The sequence below is a fragment of the Mastigoproctus giganteus genome, chromosome 10 (assembly GCF_048544385.1).
Source record: "Mastigoproctus giganteus isolate SK-2022 chromosome 10, ASM4854438v1, whole genome shotgun sequence".
NCBI lineage: Eukaryota > Metazoa > Arthropoda > Arachnida > Uropygi > Thelyphonidae > Mastigoproctus > Mastigoproctus giganteus.
In genome coordinates, this window is record NC_143584.1 from 69,723,993 (window position 1) to 69,740,432 (window position 16,440).

The window sequence follows — 16,440 nt, forward strand, 5'->3', positions numbered from 1 at the left end:
ATTACACTCTAGCCCTTTGTCACTACATCCTTTCCTTCCTTTCGTTCTGGATTGTAGAGCCAGTTTAGTTTTGTTTGAGAGCAAAGTGGGAGCTTTTGTTTGCATTTTGTATGTAAGATTTGTTACACATGTCGAGTTATCGTGGCGAAGTTGAAATTCACATTGTCCTACCATTTTCAACGACTTTGTGTCAAACTACCATCTTAAGAAAAGCGATGATACTGAATCCACCTGTACTGCGAGTCATGGTTGGTTTGAGAGGTTCTGTAAGAGAAGAGGGTACCATAACGTTGACTCAAGTAGTGAAGTAGCAAGTGCAGGTGGTGAGGCTGCCAAAAATTCAAGGACATATTGGATGAGATAAGAAGTAGTGGTTATTTGCCACAACAAATATTTTATGTGGATGAGACTTGTGTTTCTTGGAAAAAAAAAAAAAAAAAAATATGCCTGGTAGGATATATTTCTATTGAAGAAAAGTCAATATTTGGGTTTAAAGCTGCCAAAGACAGGGTAAAACTTATAGTGGGAAGTAACATAGCGGGTTATAAACCTTTAGTGGTTATCACTCGTAAAACCCGCAGGCTTTTAAGGGCAATGACAAGAAATCGCTTCCTGTACACTTCAGGGCTAATTCAAAGGCCTATGTGACAATAACCATGATAGAAGAATTGTTTCTAAATGTGTTTGTGTCCCTGGAGTTGGAAAATATTACTTACAAATGTCAGTGCTTTTTAAGATATTAATGCTCCTGGTCATCCTAAACATCTAGATGATCTGCACAACAACTGGGGCTGCTGACGAGGCTAGTAGGAACCAGACGTGTTCAAAGCTGCTAAGTGGATTTTTCTTATTTATTGATTGAAATTATTGTTTTCTAAAACTTTTGATTTAAATTTAGTAGTATAGCATTATTTTGTGATTTTCTGACTAATCTGGTGTATTTACTCTTTACTCAGCCTTGTAATTGCATGAAAGTATCAGTAAGGGTATCAAATCCACGTGTTACAAGTTGCAGCTCCGCTGAACGAGAAGTTTTTTAGCCATATTCAGCCACTTTATTGAGCATTTTTTACATCAAATTATTTTCTATAAGTAGCTTATAGATCTAGTCAGGCTCATTAGTTTATTCTGAATTGAAACAGCAAGATTTGAAAGTAATTAATACTTGTCCGTAGATTTACCCGTTCATAACTTGCCGCTTTGTCATACGATACATTATATGCCGAACTAGATAGCGTTAGTATAGTATAATATTGTCAATTGTCAATTAATAAGTAAAATCTATTAAACTTGTTAAACTTCCTTGTCAATTAAATTAACTTTTAACTAAATACATATTACTACTTAGATTATAAATGTAATGTAATTAATTCAAAAGTAACTTGATACGGAAGTTATATAAAGGGAACTCATAGATAATTAATACTTGACACTGAAAAAAAAAATATATATATATCGTTATAACTGTGTTGGGATACAAGTTTAGGGTTATAATTTTGTACTGAAATTGAAATTTTATTGAAATTAAATCAAAATCATGACTCAGACCAGAGCAGCAAAGCAAAAGGCTCAAGAAAATGGGAGTGCTGTGGCTCAGAGGAGAACTCAGGGGGTCAGTTGCCCTCTGAATCACAGTCTTTTAAAATGCACTGTTTGCATGAAGTTTGCAGAGCAATCAGTTACGGGACATGATATTGCCATGGGGGATGTCTTTGTGTGTGTGCGCGATGCAAGGAGTGTAATGAAATCAGGCGACAACTCAGCATTGTTATGGGCTTATATGAGAGCTTGAAGGACAGGGTGGACGCCCTCAAAGGATTTAAAGTGAGGGCCCATCAGGCTCTCAGCTGCCCACACCAACGCCAGAGCTTGCACTTAATCATCGCGCAAAACAGCGGCAACCACCAAGGTAAAATGCGCTGGTCCCACAGAAACTAGTAGTTGTTGGTGACTATTGTTAGGGAAACGGGAAACATGCTTTGTAAAAAGGATAGGTGCAACAGGACCAGGGTATGTCTGCCAGGGGCAAAGGTTGATGACGTTGTAGAGCGGATATCATCTTTTAAGGGCACAAAAGGTAATATAGTTGGCACTAATGATATTAAGAGTAGGAGACCGGCAGAATTACTTAACAAGTACAGGTCACTGTTGAAAAAAAGCCGTGAATTAGGGTTGAATTCGAAAGTGTCTGCAATTCTACACAGACACGATAGGCGGGAGTATATGATGAGAGCCTTGTCGATCAATTCGGCCATGGAAAGATTGTGCAAGGCTCAAGGGGTAGAATTTTTTTCAGCCTGGTCTTCACTTGTTAACAGAAGGGACTGCTTCTACAGGGATGGGATGCACTTAAATAGAAAGGGTGCAAGAATATTTGCTGATGCTATCGAGGCAGTGTTAGGTGGGTCGGAAAACTGCTAGCTTGGGGGGATACAAGGACTAATAGATTAACAGTAGCCGCTGGCAGAGGTGGAAGTGATTCTTGCACTGCTATTGAAATGAGCAGAAGCCTGAAAAACAAGATGCAGGATATTTCAGAGACTGCTGGGAGTCATTGCGGTACAAGTAAACACATGGGTTGTGTTAGGGTAGCTAAGAAAAAGAACAGGTGATTTTTTGTGCATGTATACTTGTGTGTACACCAATGCTAGGAGTTTGGTAAATAAATTTGATGAATTTGAGGTATTGCTCAAAGAATCAAAGGTGGATATTGTTGGGATATCAGAGACGTGGTGTCACATAGATATAAGGAATGCAGAACTGGAATTTGGGGAGTACAACATCTACAGAAAGGATAGACAGGGGAGGAGGGGTTATGCTATTAGTTAAGAAACACATAAAATCCAAGGAAGTAAAGCCAGTCGACATCGCTGCACAGTGCAGTGTTGAATCAGTTTGATGTGACATAAGCATTGGGAGATCAAAATTGAGTAGGAGTGTGCTATAGGCCTAATGACTCTAATGAGTATAATAAGAAACTGTACGGGGAAATAGAGTGGGCCAGTAAATCAGAGTCTTATAATGGGGGATTTTAATTTCTCAGATATCGACTGCAATTTGTGGGTTGGTCACTTATACACTAGCAAGGCTTTTGTCGATTTATTGGATGATTGTTTTCTACGTCAGCATGTTCGGGAGGCAACTAGGAGTAATATTGGAGTAATTACTGGGAGTAATAATCTTGATTTGATTATCAGTAGTGATTCTTCATGCATTAAGAATCTGCACATAGAGGAACCACTAGGTGGCAGTTTTCACAGTGTGCTGAAGTGGGATTTACTCAAAGAGATAACTACCATCAGGGGTAAAGGGAAGAGTTATTGCTTTTGTAAAGGCGACTACGATGGTCTGAGATAGTATTTAAATTCTATACAGTGGGACCAACTGATGACGTTACCAACATCAAATTCAAAATGGGAAGCATTCAAAGAACTTATCTTGGAAGCTACTAGGCTTTACATACCAACTAAGAAATACTGTTCAAGGTTTAGGCCTAAATGGATGTCAGATGAACTAATGAGACATATGGCAGAGAAGAAAAATGCTTGGGATACATATAAATTAACACGTGACACAGAAGACACAGAATTTGCCTTTAGCCAGCGGGTGGTTGGTGGGTGGAACAGACTTCCATCCCTTGTCGTGGAAGTTGATAGCCTAAATAAGTTTAAGGCTCAGCTGGACAGGTATTTCAAACGAACAGAGGGGTGAAGTGGAAGTGGTTATTTTTATTTATTTATGTTACTTTTTTTTTTTTTTTTGGCTGATGCTGCATAAGCTTGCTTTCTTGCATCAAATGCCTCTACTAATGCTAATGCTAATGCTAAAAAGCCTAATATAGATATAAGTCGATCTGTAACCAAGTTACAAAGGAGTTTAGGCAGGCGAAGGCAGAAATCTTTGGCAAGGGTTGCAAAGAAAAACAGCAAAGAGTTCTTTACTTATGTAAACTGTAGAAGGGGATGAATCAGATTGGTTCACTTGATATCGATGGTTCAACTGTAGATGATCCTGCTCAGGTAGCTAAAAAACTAAATGAATATTTTGCATCGACATTCACAAATGAGGAGTTATTCAGGGAGGGGAATACCATAGGTATATTCAACTCTGGCAGTAAGCTTGATAATCTTGTAATAACTGAGAGTAAAGTGGAGGAGAAATTGTTGAAGATAAACAGAAGAAAGGCACCTGGGGTGGATGGGATCTATCCAGTTATATTAAAGGAAAGCAAACAGCAAATGAAGTAAGCAAACCCTTAGCCATAATTATGAGAGCTTCCTTGGACTCAGGGGAGGTACCTATAGATTGGAGATGTGCAAATGTGACCCCAATTCACAAAGGAGGATCCAAGGCTGACACAAGTAATTATGGCCCTGATAATGGCAGATATGAAGTAATTATGGACCTGTGATTTTAACTTCTGTTCCAGGAAAATTAATGGAGGCACTGGTTAAAGAAGCATTGCAGGATCATCTAGACAAGACTTCAGTTATAGCTCGGACACAGCATGGTTTTGTTAAGGGGAAGTCTTGCCTGACCAATTTGATTGGATACTATGATGCAGTCACAAAAGAACTGGATGCAGGGAATAACTTTGATATTATATACTTGGATCTTAGATTTTGATATTGTTGCACATGGAAGACTGCTGCACAAATTGGAGCAGTGTGGTATTGGAGGCAAATTGCTGCTATGGATAAAGGGGTGGTTGAGGGGGAGAAGACAGAGTGGTAATAATGGACACTGCTCATCATGGACCAATGTTATTAGTGGAGTCCCTCAGGGTTCAGTGTTGGGTCCATTATTGTTTTCTGTATTTATAAATAATATTGATGGTGGTATATCAAGCTTATTGTCGAAGTTTTCAGACAATACAAAAGTTGGCAGGGTTGTTAAGGACACTACAGACGCTATGCTGCTGCAACAGGATCTGGAAAGGTTGAGCAGATGGGCTGAGAGGTGGCAAATGAAGTTTAACATTGACAAATGTAAAGTACTACATATGGGAAACAGCAACCCCAGAAAAACATATCAACTCTGTGGTACTACACTGACACAGTGGTAGAGAACGAAAAGGACCTGGGAGTAATTGTGCAGGCAGATATGAAGTTCTCTGAGCAGTGCAGACGGGCTGCAAGAGTAGCTCATGGTGTCTTATCAATGGTATACAGGAATTTTTCTAGCAAGGATAAGGAGGTGATTATTCCCTTGTATAAGACAATGGTCAAGCCACACCCTGAGTACTGTATACAGGTCTGGAGGCCTTATTTCAAGAAGGATGTAGAGCTGCTGGAACGAGTACAGAGAAGGGCGACAAGGTTAGTGAATGGAACAAAGGATTGCTCTTATGAAGAAAGGCTTAAGTTTTGCAATTTACAGTGTCTGGAGACTAGGCACCGGCAAGGTGATCTGATAGAGGTGTATAAAGCTTTGAATGGTTTGAGTATGCTCAATCCTGATGGGATTCTGCCTCTTGCTCAGAGTAATCACCTGAGAGAGCATAAGTTCAAATTGAGGAAGGACGGATATAGGTTAGATGTCCAGAAGTTTGCCTTTAGCCAGCGCGTGGTTGGTGGTGGAACAGACTTCCATCCCTTGTTGTGGAAGTTGATAGCCTAAATAAATTTAAGGCTCAGCTGGACAGGTATTTCGAACAAATGGAGGGGTGAAGTGGAAGGTTTTTTTTTTTTTTTGGCTGATGCTGCATAAGCTTGCTTTCTTGCATCATATGCCTCTACTAATGCTAATGCTAACAACATCAAGGGTGGCATACTTCCCTCCAAATACAACAGCTTTGATTTAACCAATGGATCAGGGAGTTATCCGAGCATTTAAAGCTTATTACATAGAGACAACATTTTCTGGGGCTGTAAATGCAATAGAGCAATGGAAGATGGATCTGCAGAAATTCTGAAAGAAGTTTAACATCCTTTATGGAATACCATTTCAAGAGCCTGGAATGATGTGACAACAACTTGTATAAGCGGAGTTCGGAATAAATTATAAAACACTACAAGCTTAACAACAAAGGCTTCAACAAAGATGAACTGATGTCTTCTGTTACCAAAGAAATTGTAAACTTAGCCCAAGAGTTGCAAATGGTCCTGGAGGTCAAAGACGTAGATGAGCTTGTGGATGAAAAAAAGTGAAGATTTAACAACAGAAGACGTAGCCCAGTTGAACACACAAAAATTTGTGGAGCAAGGGAGAGCCAAATCTATTAAGGAATCGGAGCAACCCAAGAAGCAGTTCAAATTAAGGGAAATGGCAGAAGGGTTTCGTAAAATTCAGGAAGGTTTCTCTATTTGATGAAATGGATGAAAACACCGAGCATTTCTTGAAAATAGAAAGAAAAGTTTAAGATTGCTTATCGCAAAATTTATGAAGAGAAAAAAAAGCATACAAAACAGATGAAGATCGAAGAGTTCATATCATATACTACCTCCCTGTCCTCTACTCAGCCTACAACACCCTGTGATTAATGTGTCTTATTAATGCTTCAGGTTCATTTTAAATTACCTTCATTTCATTACCTGAAGTACATATTCATCGTGTGGTTTAGACCAATTTTCTTAAATATGTACACTGGTTTCAATTCCCTTAGTAGCCCTTATATAAATGGCTACAGTGTACAAAATACATATCAGTTTTTACAGCAAAATAACATGCATTTTTCTTCCTTTTAGGTTTTATTTTCTTATGTGCCACTCTGGCTACTTCACTGCTGTCACCACAAAGTTTTTAACTGTTATGGTATATAACAATTTTTCTTCATTCTTCTAAGGATATTATATGCTTTTCATAATTTTGGCATATCAGGAATATGCCAAAATTATATCAGGAATATAGTACAAATATTTTATTAATCATTCCCGAGTTACATAAAAATCAGCGTAAGTAAGAAGTCCTGGAACGTATCTCTTACGTATGTCGGGCAGATTGTATTCGTTTAAACAAAAATCAGTTTCATCTGTTTAGATGATGAAATGTAATATTTTGCTGCACAGTCCTTACACTGTGTTTTTATAAACATCACATTTTTGAATGTTGAATCAGTTATAAAATTATTTTTATTTATTATTTTATTTACTTTATTATTGTTTTTTTTTTTTTTTGCTTTATCTAGGGCATTTTTGGCTGCTGCAAGAGAACTTTTTAGTTCTGGATTTCACCCAAATCTCTTCTTCATGTTTAGATCCATCTGTTTCTGCATCATCGTTTTTCCAACAAACCGTCACGATAAATCCACTCTTGCATGTCTTCTTGCTGTAAATCTTTGTAACCTTCAATTTGCCTGAAATCTGTTAAAGAGATCGTCAGTTAATCCAGTAAGTCTGTTAAGAGGACTTAACAGTCCTCTTAATGGTCAGTTAAGAAGACTTCTACTGTAATAACACGTCTGTACAGTATAAACTGTACTCTAGAAATGCAGTATTCTCTCTCTCTCTCTCTCTCTCTCTCTCTCTCTCTCTCTCTCTCTCTCTCTCTCTCTCTCTCTCTCTCTCTCTCTCTCTCTCTCTCTCTCAAGATACACCACCTAAAATCTGGTAAATTAAGTTGGTAAACTACCTGAAACGGTAGTTCTATAGGATTGTAACTATTATTCGAAGTGTTTCACTAAGGCTAACATTGCAAAGGTAACTATTATATAGTATAATTTTATAGTGTGATATACACATTATCTGATGACAGCTCTACCACGTTTTGTTTTATATTACTTTTTTTTTTTTTTAACTTTATTTTGTTTAATTATTTGGTATTAATATTTTTACTTTACAGTTCCTTCACCTCCAAATTGGCTTTGCAATTCAGCCCATAATTTTCTTAATTCATCTTAACTTTTAGGATATTAACATTTTTTTGCCTTTTTCAAATCTACATTACTTCTTTATTCTACTATCCTTACCCTTCTAGTACTTGTCACTGTAATTTTCACCTTCATCTATGCAAACTTTATCAGTAAGTTTTTTTTATTGTACACTGGATTTTACTGTACATCGGTCATAAAAATGTTCACATTTGTTTAAACACTCAAAATATATTTTCTGGCTAATTTTCTTAACATTAAAGGCCTCAATGCAAAGTTTCAAATGCTGCCAACATTTCATGTTTGTAGGGTTTAATATTGCCCTCATCTTCATCCAACTCATCATTGATATTGTCCCCAGTTCTTTGAATATAATCCAAAATATTGAAGTCATGCTGCTGTAGAAAATAATCATTCTTTAAATCCATAAAAGTCTTACTACTGTGTGAACAACTAACACGCAATTTCTAGTCAATATTCAGAAAATTAAAATCGCAATTATAAGACATACTCATTTACTGGCCTGTATATTTCTCGATATAGTTGTTAATTATACTCATCATAGCCACCTCAGGTGCACAATCTGAGCAAGAGGAAGAATCCCATAATCACTGAATTTGCTGAAACCATTCAAGGCCTAATACACCTCAATCAGATCACCCCACACGTGCCTAGCCTTCAGACACTGCAATTTTCAGAACTTAAGCTTTTCTTAGTAAGAGCAACCCTTTATTCCTTCACCAATCTCTATGTACTCATTCCAGCAGCTCTACATCCTTCCTAAAATGAGGCCTCCAGGCCTATATACAAGGTGTGGTCTGACAACTGCCTTATACACTGGATCAATCACCTTAACCCTGCTAGCAAAATTCCTGTAATTTTCTTAGGATTGTAAGCCTATCTGCACTGCTCAGAAAACTTCAATCTGCCTGCACAATTTACCCCCAGGTGTTTTTCATTCTCTACTACCCCAGGTATAGTACTACACATTTGGTATGTTACTCTGGGGTTACTGCTAACCATACGCAGTACTTTTCATTTGTCAATGTTAAAGTTCAATTGCCACCTCTGCCTAACTTTTCTAGATCCTCTTGCAGTAACATACTGTCATTAACAACCCTTCCAACCTTTGTTTATCTGCAAACTTAAACATTAAGCCTGATATACCTTCATCAATGTCATTGATAAATACAGAAAACAACAAGAGGCCCAACACCGAACCCTGGTCACTCCACTAATAACATTAGTCCATGAACAGCAGCGTCCATTGATTACCACTCTCTACCTTCTCCTACTCAACCATCTCTTTATCCATTAGATCTACTTGCTTTGCCCTTAATGCCATACCGTTCCAATTTGTACAGCAATCTTCCATTTGCAACAGTATCCAAAGCTTTCCTGAAATCCAAGTATATGATATCAAAATTATTTTTTCGCATCCAGTTCTCTATGATTACATCATAGTATCCAATCAAATTAGTCAGACAAGACTTCCCCTTAACAAACCCATGCTGTGTCTGAACTATAACTGGAGTCTTGTCTGGGAAGTGATTCGTGCACTGCTTCTACTGAAATGAGCAGAAGCCTGAAAAACAAGATTCAGGATATTTCAGAGACTGCTGGGAGTCATTGCGGTACAAGTAAACACATGGGTTGTGTTAAGGTAGCTAAGAATAGAAACAGGTGCATGTATACCTGCGTGTACACCAATGCTAGGAGTTTGGTAAATAAATTTGATGAATTTGAGGTATTGCTCAAAACATCAAAGGCAGATATTGTTGGGATATCAGAGACGTGGTGTCACACAGATATAAGTAATGCGGAACTGGAACTTGGGGAATACAATGTGTATAGAAAGGATAGACAGGACAGGAGGGGAGGAGGGGTTATGCTATTAGTTAAGAAACACAAAGTCCAAGGAAGTGAAGCCAGTCGACATCGATGGACAGGGCAGTGTCGAGTCAGTTTGGTGTGACATAAGCATAGGGAAATCAAAATTGAGAGTAGGAGTGTGCTATAGGCCTAATGACTCTGATGAGTATAATAAGATATTGTACAGGGAAATAGAGTGGGCCAGTAAATCAGAGAGTCTTATAATGGGCGATTTTAATTTCCCAGATATTGACTGGAATTTGTGGGTTGGTCACTCGCACACTAGCAAGGCTTTTGTGGATTTATTGGATGATTGTTTTCTACATCAGCATGTTCGGGAGGCAACAAGAGGGAGCAATACTCTTGATCTGATTATCAGTAGTGATTCTTCATGCATTAAGAATCTGCAGATAAATGAACCACTAGGTGGCAGTGATCACAGTGTGTTGAAGTGGGATTTACTCAAGGAGGTAACTACCATCAGAGGTAAAGGGAAGGGTTTTTGTTTTCGTAAAGGCGACTATGATGGACTGAGACAGTATTTAAATTCTATACAGTGGGACCAACTGATGATGTTACCAACAGCAAACTCAAAATGGGAAGCATTCAAGGAACTAATCTTGGAGGCTACCAGGCTTTACATACCAACTAAGAAATATTGTTCAAGGTTTAGGCCTAAATGGATGTCAGATGAACTAATGAGACAGGTGCAGAGAAGAAAAATGCATGGGATACATACAAATTAATGGGTGACATGGAAGCCTATGATAGATAAGTTGGTCTGTAACCAAGTCACAAAGGAGATTAGGCAGGCAAAGGCAGACTACGAAAAATCCTTGGCAAAGGATGCAAAGAAAAACAGAAAAGAGTTCTTTACATATTTAAACTCAAGAAGGAAAGGGATGAATCAGATTGGTCCACTGGATATTGATGGTTCAACAGTTGAGGATCCTGCTCAGGTGGCTAACAATCTAAACGAGTATTTTGCATCTACATTCACGCTATTCAGGAAGGAGAATGATGTAGGTAAAGTAAACATTGGCAGTGAGCTGGATGATTTTGTAATAACTGAGAAGAAAGTGGAGGAGAGATTGTTGAGGATAAACATAAAAAAGGCACCTGGGGTGGATGGGATCTATCCAGTTATATTAAAGGAGGCAGCAAAGGAAGTAAGCAAACCCCTAGCCATAATTATGAGAGCTTCTTTGGACTCAGGGGAGGTACCCATAGACTGGAGATGTGCAAATGTAACCCCAATTCACAAAGGAGGATCAAAGGCTGACAAGTAATTATAGACCTATTAGTTTAACTTCTGTTCCAGGTAAATTAATGGAGGCACTGGTTAAAGAAGCACTGCAGGATCATCTAGAGAAGAATTCAGTTATAGCTCAGACGCAGCATGGTTTTGTTAAGGGCAGGTCTTGCCTGACCAATTTGATTGGATACTATGATGTAGTCACAAAAGAACTGGATGCAGGGAATAACTTTGATATTATATATTTGGATCTTAGAAAGGCTTTTGATACTGTTGCACATGGAAGACTGCTGCACAAATTGGAGCAGTGTGGCATTGGAGGCAAATTGCTGCTATGGATAAGGGGATGGTTGAGTGGCAGAAGACAGAGAGTGGTAATCAATGGACACTGCTCAACGTGGACTAATGTTATTAGTGGAGTTCCTCAGGGTTCAGTGTTGGGTCCGTTGTTGTTTTCGGCGTTTATGAATGATACTGATGATGGGATATCAAGTTTAATGTCCAAGTTTGCAGATGATACAAAGGTTGGCAGGGTTGTTAAGGACACTACTGACGCTATGCTGCTGCAACAGGATCTGGAAAGGCTGAACAGATGGGCTGAGAGGTGGCAAATGAAGTTTAACATTGACAAATGTAAAGTACTACATATGGGAAACAGTAACCCCAGAGCAACGTATCAACTCTGCGGTACTACACTGACAGTGGTGGAGAATGAAAAGGACCTGGGGGTAATTGTGCAGGCAGATATGAAGTTCTCTGAGCAGTGCAGACGAGCTGCAAGAGTAGCTCATGGTGTCTTGTCAATGATATACAGGAATTTTTCTAGCAGGGATAAGGAGGTGATTATTCCCTTGTATAAGGCAATGGTTAGGCCACATCTTGAGTACTGTATACAGGTCTGGAGGCCTCATTTCAAAAAGGATGTAGAGCTGCTGGAACGGGTACAGAGAAGGGCAACAAGATTAGTGAATGGAACAAAGGGTTGCTCTTACGAAGAAAGGCTTAAGTTTTGCAAATTACAGAGTCTGGAGACTAGGCACCGGCGAGGTTATCTGATAGAGGTGTATAAGGCTTTGAATGGTTTGAGCATGCTCAATGCCAATGGGATTCTTCATCTTGCTCAGAATAATCAGCTCAGAGGGCATAAATTCAAATTGAGGAAGGACGGATGTCGGATAGATGTGCGGAAATTTGCCTTTGGCCAGCGGGTGGTTGGTTGGTGGAACCGACTTCCATCACTTGTTGTTGAAGTTGATAGCCTAAACAAATTTAAAGCTCAATTGGGCAGGTATTTCGAGCGAACGGAGGGGTGAAATGGGAGTGGTGTGTTTTTTTTTTTTTGGCTGATGCTGAATAAGCTTGCTTTCTTGCATTAAAGAATATTCTTGATTTCCTTCATTCTTAACCCAGATGGCCTTTTCTTTCAATTCTTAGTTGTAACTAAGGAAGTTTTCAAGGACTTTTGCTTTCATAAAGACAAGTACAAAAGAAGGGATTTTGCTTTTGTAAAGATGGCTATAATGGTCTTGCAGTCTTGAAATTCATTTCAGTGGTCAACTCACAACAATAACAACTACAAATTGTAAATCAGAAGTGCTCAGGGAACTAATCAGATACTGCTCAAGTTTTAGACCCAAATGCATGTCAGATGAGACTAGACAGCCGAGGAGAAAAATGCATGGAAAGATTATAAATGATCAGAGAATACAGAAGCCTACAGCAAGTATAACTAGTCTGCAACTCACCAAGACAGATTATGAGAAACACCAGAAAATTATGTTTGTAATATGAAATTGTTGAATCACATTGGTCAACTGCATATGAATGGCTTAACTGTTGATGACCCTGTTCAGGTTGCTGAGAAACTGAATAAATATTTTTCATCTACATTAGCACTTAAAAAAGTTTATAATATAACAAATTCTAACAAGGGGCTAAAGAACTTTGTGAAAACAGAGGAAAGTACAAGAAAAATTGTTGAAGCCAAAAGTAAATAAGATGAGACTTTACCCAACCTCATTAGCTTCTATAAGGCAGTCACAAAGGAACTGTATGGGAAAAATAATTTTGACATCACATACTTAGATTCAAGAAAAGCTTTTGATACTGTTAAACATGAAAGATGGCTGTACAAACTGAACACTGGCATTATAGGGAAGTTACTTCTATGAATAAAATAACAGTAGAGTGGCAGAAGACAGGAGTGTTATTAATTGTCACTTCTGTTCATGGACTAAAGTTATTAGGTAAACACTGTGGAGTACACAGCACCCGAGTCTCTCAGGAGCAACCCTTACTATTTTTAACAATACTGATGAAGGCATATCAAGTTCAGTGTTGAAATTTGCTAATGATAAAAGTTTGCAGAATGGTTAATAACAGCAATCAGGGTATGCTACTCCCACGAGACATGGAAAAATAAAAGTAGGTAGATTTAAAATTAGCATGTGCGGCTTAACATTGATAAATCAAATGTTTTGCATTTGGGTAGCAATAATCTTAAAATATCTTGGCAATTGGGTGGTTCCATGCTGAAGTTAGTGGAGAAAGAAAGATACAAAAAGGTAAGATTACCATTAGATCTCTGCTACCTATAAACCAAAACCATTGCATGCAACAGTCGTTATGTAGAATATCTGGTACTATACAAAGGTCTAAAGCCTCATTTTAAAAAGTATGAGGATCTGCAGAAACATCTACAGGGAAGAGCAACAAGGTCAATCAGGAGAAGAAACAGGTACTACACTTGGCAAGAAAGACTTGAATTCTTTAAATGGCAACATTTAGATAATAATAAGTTGAAGAGAGCTGACTGAAGTGGCTTAAATATGATTGAGTAAACTAAATGCTGGTGACATCCCTGCTCTTTCTTAACAACATAAGGGGGTTATAAATTTCATTTGGCAAACTTCGATTGCACAACAGATGTGGTAAAATTTTCTTTCAGCCAGTTTTCAGCTTTTTAATCACAAAAAAAAAAAAAAAAAAAAAAAAAAACCTGCTCCATGCTGCACTACATTCCAATGAAATGCACAGTGCAGTATCATTACTGAATAGATAGGTAAAAATAACATCAAAATCCTCGAACTATTTTTTCATTTATTTTTTTATTAACAACAAGATTATATGACAAATGATCTGATATTGTATTAGAGGGACTTCCCACCCTGTAAACTTGAATAAGGATGTTAATGACAGTAACAGCAGTGTGATACTGCAACAGGATCTAGATAATTTGGTCAGATGGGCTGAGAAGTGGCAACTAAAGTTTAACATTGACAAATGCATAGTACTGTATATGGGTAGAAGTAACCCCAAAGAAATGTACAACTGTGTGGTACTACACTTAGGGTGGAAGAAAACGAAAAAGATCTGGGAGTAATTGTGCAGTCAGATATGAAGTTTTCTGAGCAATGCAGACAGGCTGCCAGAGCAGGTCATGGGATATTGTCAATGATAAACAGGAATTTTGCTAGTAAAGAAAAGAAGGTGATTATCCCTTTGTATAAGGCAATGGTCAGGCCACGCCTTGAGTGCTGCATACAGGTCTGGAGGCCTCATTTTAGGAAAGATGTAGAGTTGCTTGAGTGTGTACAGAGAAGGGCAACAGGATTGGTGAGGGGAATGAAGGGGTCCTCTTACCATGAAAAGCAAATTGCAGCGGCTGGAGACTAGGCAACTGCGAGGTGATCTGATTGAAGTGTACAAGGCCTTGAATGGGTTTGAGCAGGCTCAATTCTGATGGGATTCTTCCACTTGCTCAAATCTGAGGGGGCATAAATTCAAATTGAGGAAAGACAGTTGTAGAATAGATGTGCAGAAATTTGCCTTTAGCCAGCTGGTGATTAATTGCTGGAACAAACTTCCATCTGTCATTGATAGCTTAAATAAATTCAAGGAGGAACTGGACAACCTTTTAGAGAATGGATGTGTAAAATTGTTTTTTTTTTTTTTTTTTGGGCTGATGCTACATAAGCTTGCTTTCTTGCATCACATGCCTTCATTACTACTACCATGGAAGTTGGGAAGGAAATTGTGCCTTTGTAACACTAAGGCACAATTCTACAATTCTTTTACTCATGGCGATAATGTTGGAAACCATCATTCTACAGCAGTATGTGTACCACTGATTACAAACAATTCCATTCTCTTCAAAAGTATTTTCTTTGTATATATGTTTGCAAGAATAAAAACCAGAAGAAGCTGATGTAAGAAATTCAAGTTCCCCCACTATTATATATAATAACCATCACAAATTTTAAATGGTCATAAATGTTGATTTTATTATAGTTTTATAGTACTCTAAGATCGGGGTTAACATTGAGAAATTAGAACATATGATAAATTTCATCAGTTTGCAACGGTTACCAAAATAACTCAATTTTTAAAATAAAATGGTATACAAACATCATTCTAACAATGGGTAACAAGATGAAGTGAGATTAATTACTTTAATTAACTCTGAAACTAAATTGCAAACCAACCCTTATAAACAAGCATTATAAAATTGCGATTATGGCATGAAGAGTATTAATGATAAGATTCTTATGAATAATTTTCAAAATTCTAATGTTGAAAGTTTAGGTGTATGGTCGAAATTATTAGCGGTTATGGTCATATCATAAACAAACTCAGTTATTAGTTACTAAGCCACATAAGCTGAAGATAAACCAAAAGTTCCCAATTATGTTACTTAATTCTGAAATCACCAAGTGAGGAAAATCGATTTTTTAAGAGTTCGTCATTTCATAACCTATAAATACATATTGTATATACCTTTAAAAATTCATCAATTAAATCATTTCCTATTCCTGTGCATTAAATATCACTATGAACACCTAACGATAATCTACGTAAATTACAAGATTCTGAGTAATATTAACCTGCAATACTCATAATATACACAGCATATACATAATACATCTAATTGCATATTTTAAATCTCATCGCAAAGGTTTACCTCTAAGGTATAAGTTGCGCTAATTCTCTGAAATGACTGCCACGCTTCATCAGAAGCATTTTTATCCATGTTTAATTCAAAACATAATTCCTGAATCTTCTTTTGTACATCACGGTCAGCAAGATTTGAATAACTCATTTTTGACTTTCAGTGATATATGAAAATCAGCAATTACCTACATATACAAAGAAATCAGCACCGATAAGTGACCACCACTAAAAACTCCTTTACCAATAACTGGCGGGAAATTTTATCTCCTGTCAGCTGATAGTTCAAAAGATATATATGCGCCAAAGTAAATAGGCTAGCATAAATGTTAACGGCAGCACTCTAAAATGTAAACAAAGTCGCTATTTGCCTATACTACGTCTCCAGTTCATATACGAGTTATTTCACACCATTAAATCAATACACAACGTCTTTATATTTTCATGAAAAAGAGTTTAAATACCCATGATTTACACCTACACAAGTCACTGGTGAAAGGATACAAAACATTAGTGCATTTAACGCGGGAATATGAGGTGAAGGTTGAAATATGCTCCA

The 16,440-nt window shown here is 37.6% G+C and overlaps 1 protein-coding gene across 1 annotated transcript in view; it reads right to left on the minus strand.

Moving 5' to 3' along the window:
• The window catches only part of LOC150079073 (retinoblastoma-like protein 1), a 753,431-nt gene extending 737,273 nt beyond the window's left edge, over window positions 1-16,158 (minus strand). Inside the window, exon 1 of the mRNA XM_090383691.1 lies at window positions 15,895-16,158. Coding sequence (XP_090239817.1) covers window positions 15,895-16,032 — 138 coding nt within the window. The 5' untranslated portion in view covers window positions 16,033-16,158. The remainder of the gene's footprint in view (window positions 1-15,894) is intronic.
• Between the last annotated feature and the right edge of the window lie 282 nt (window positions 16,159-16,440).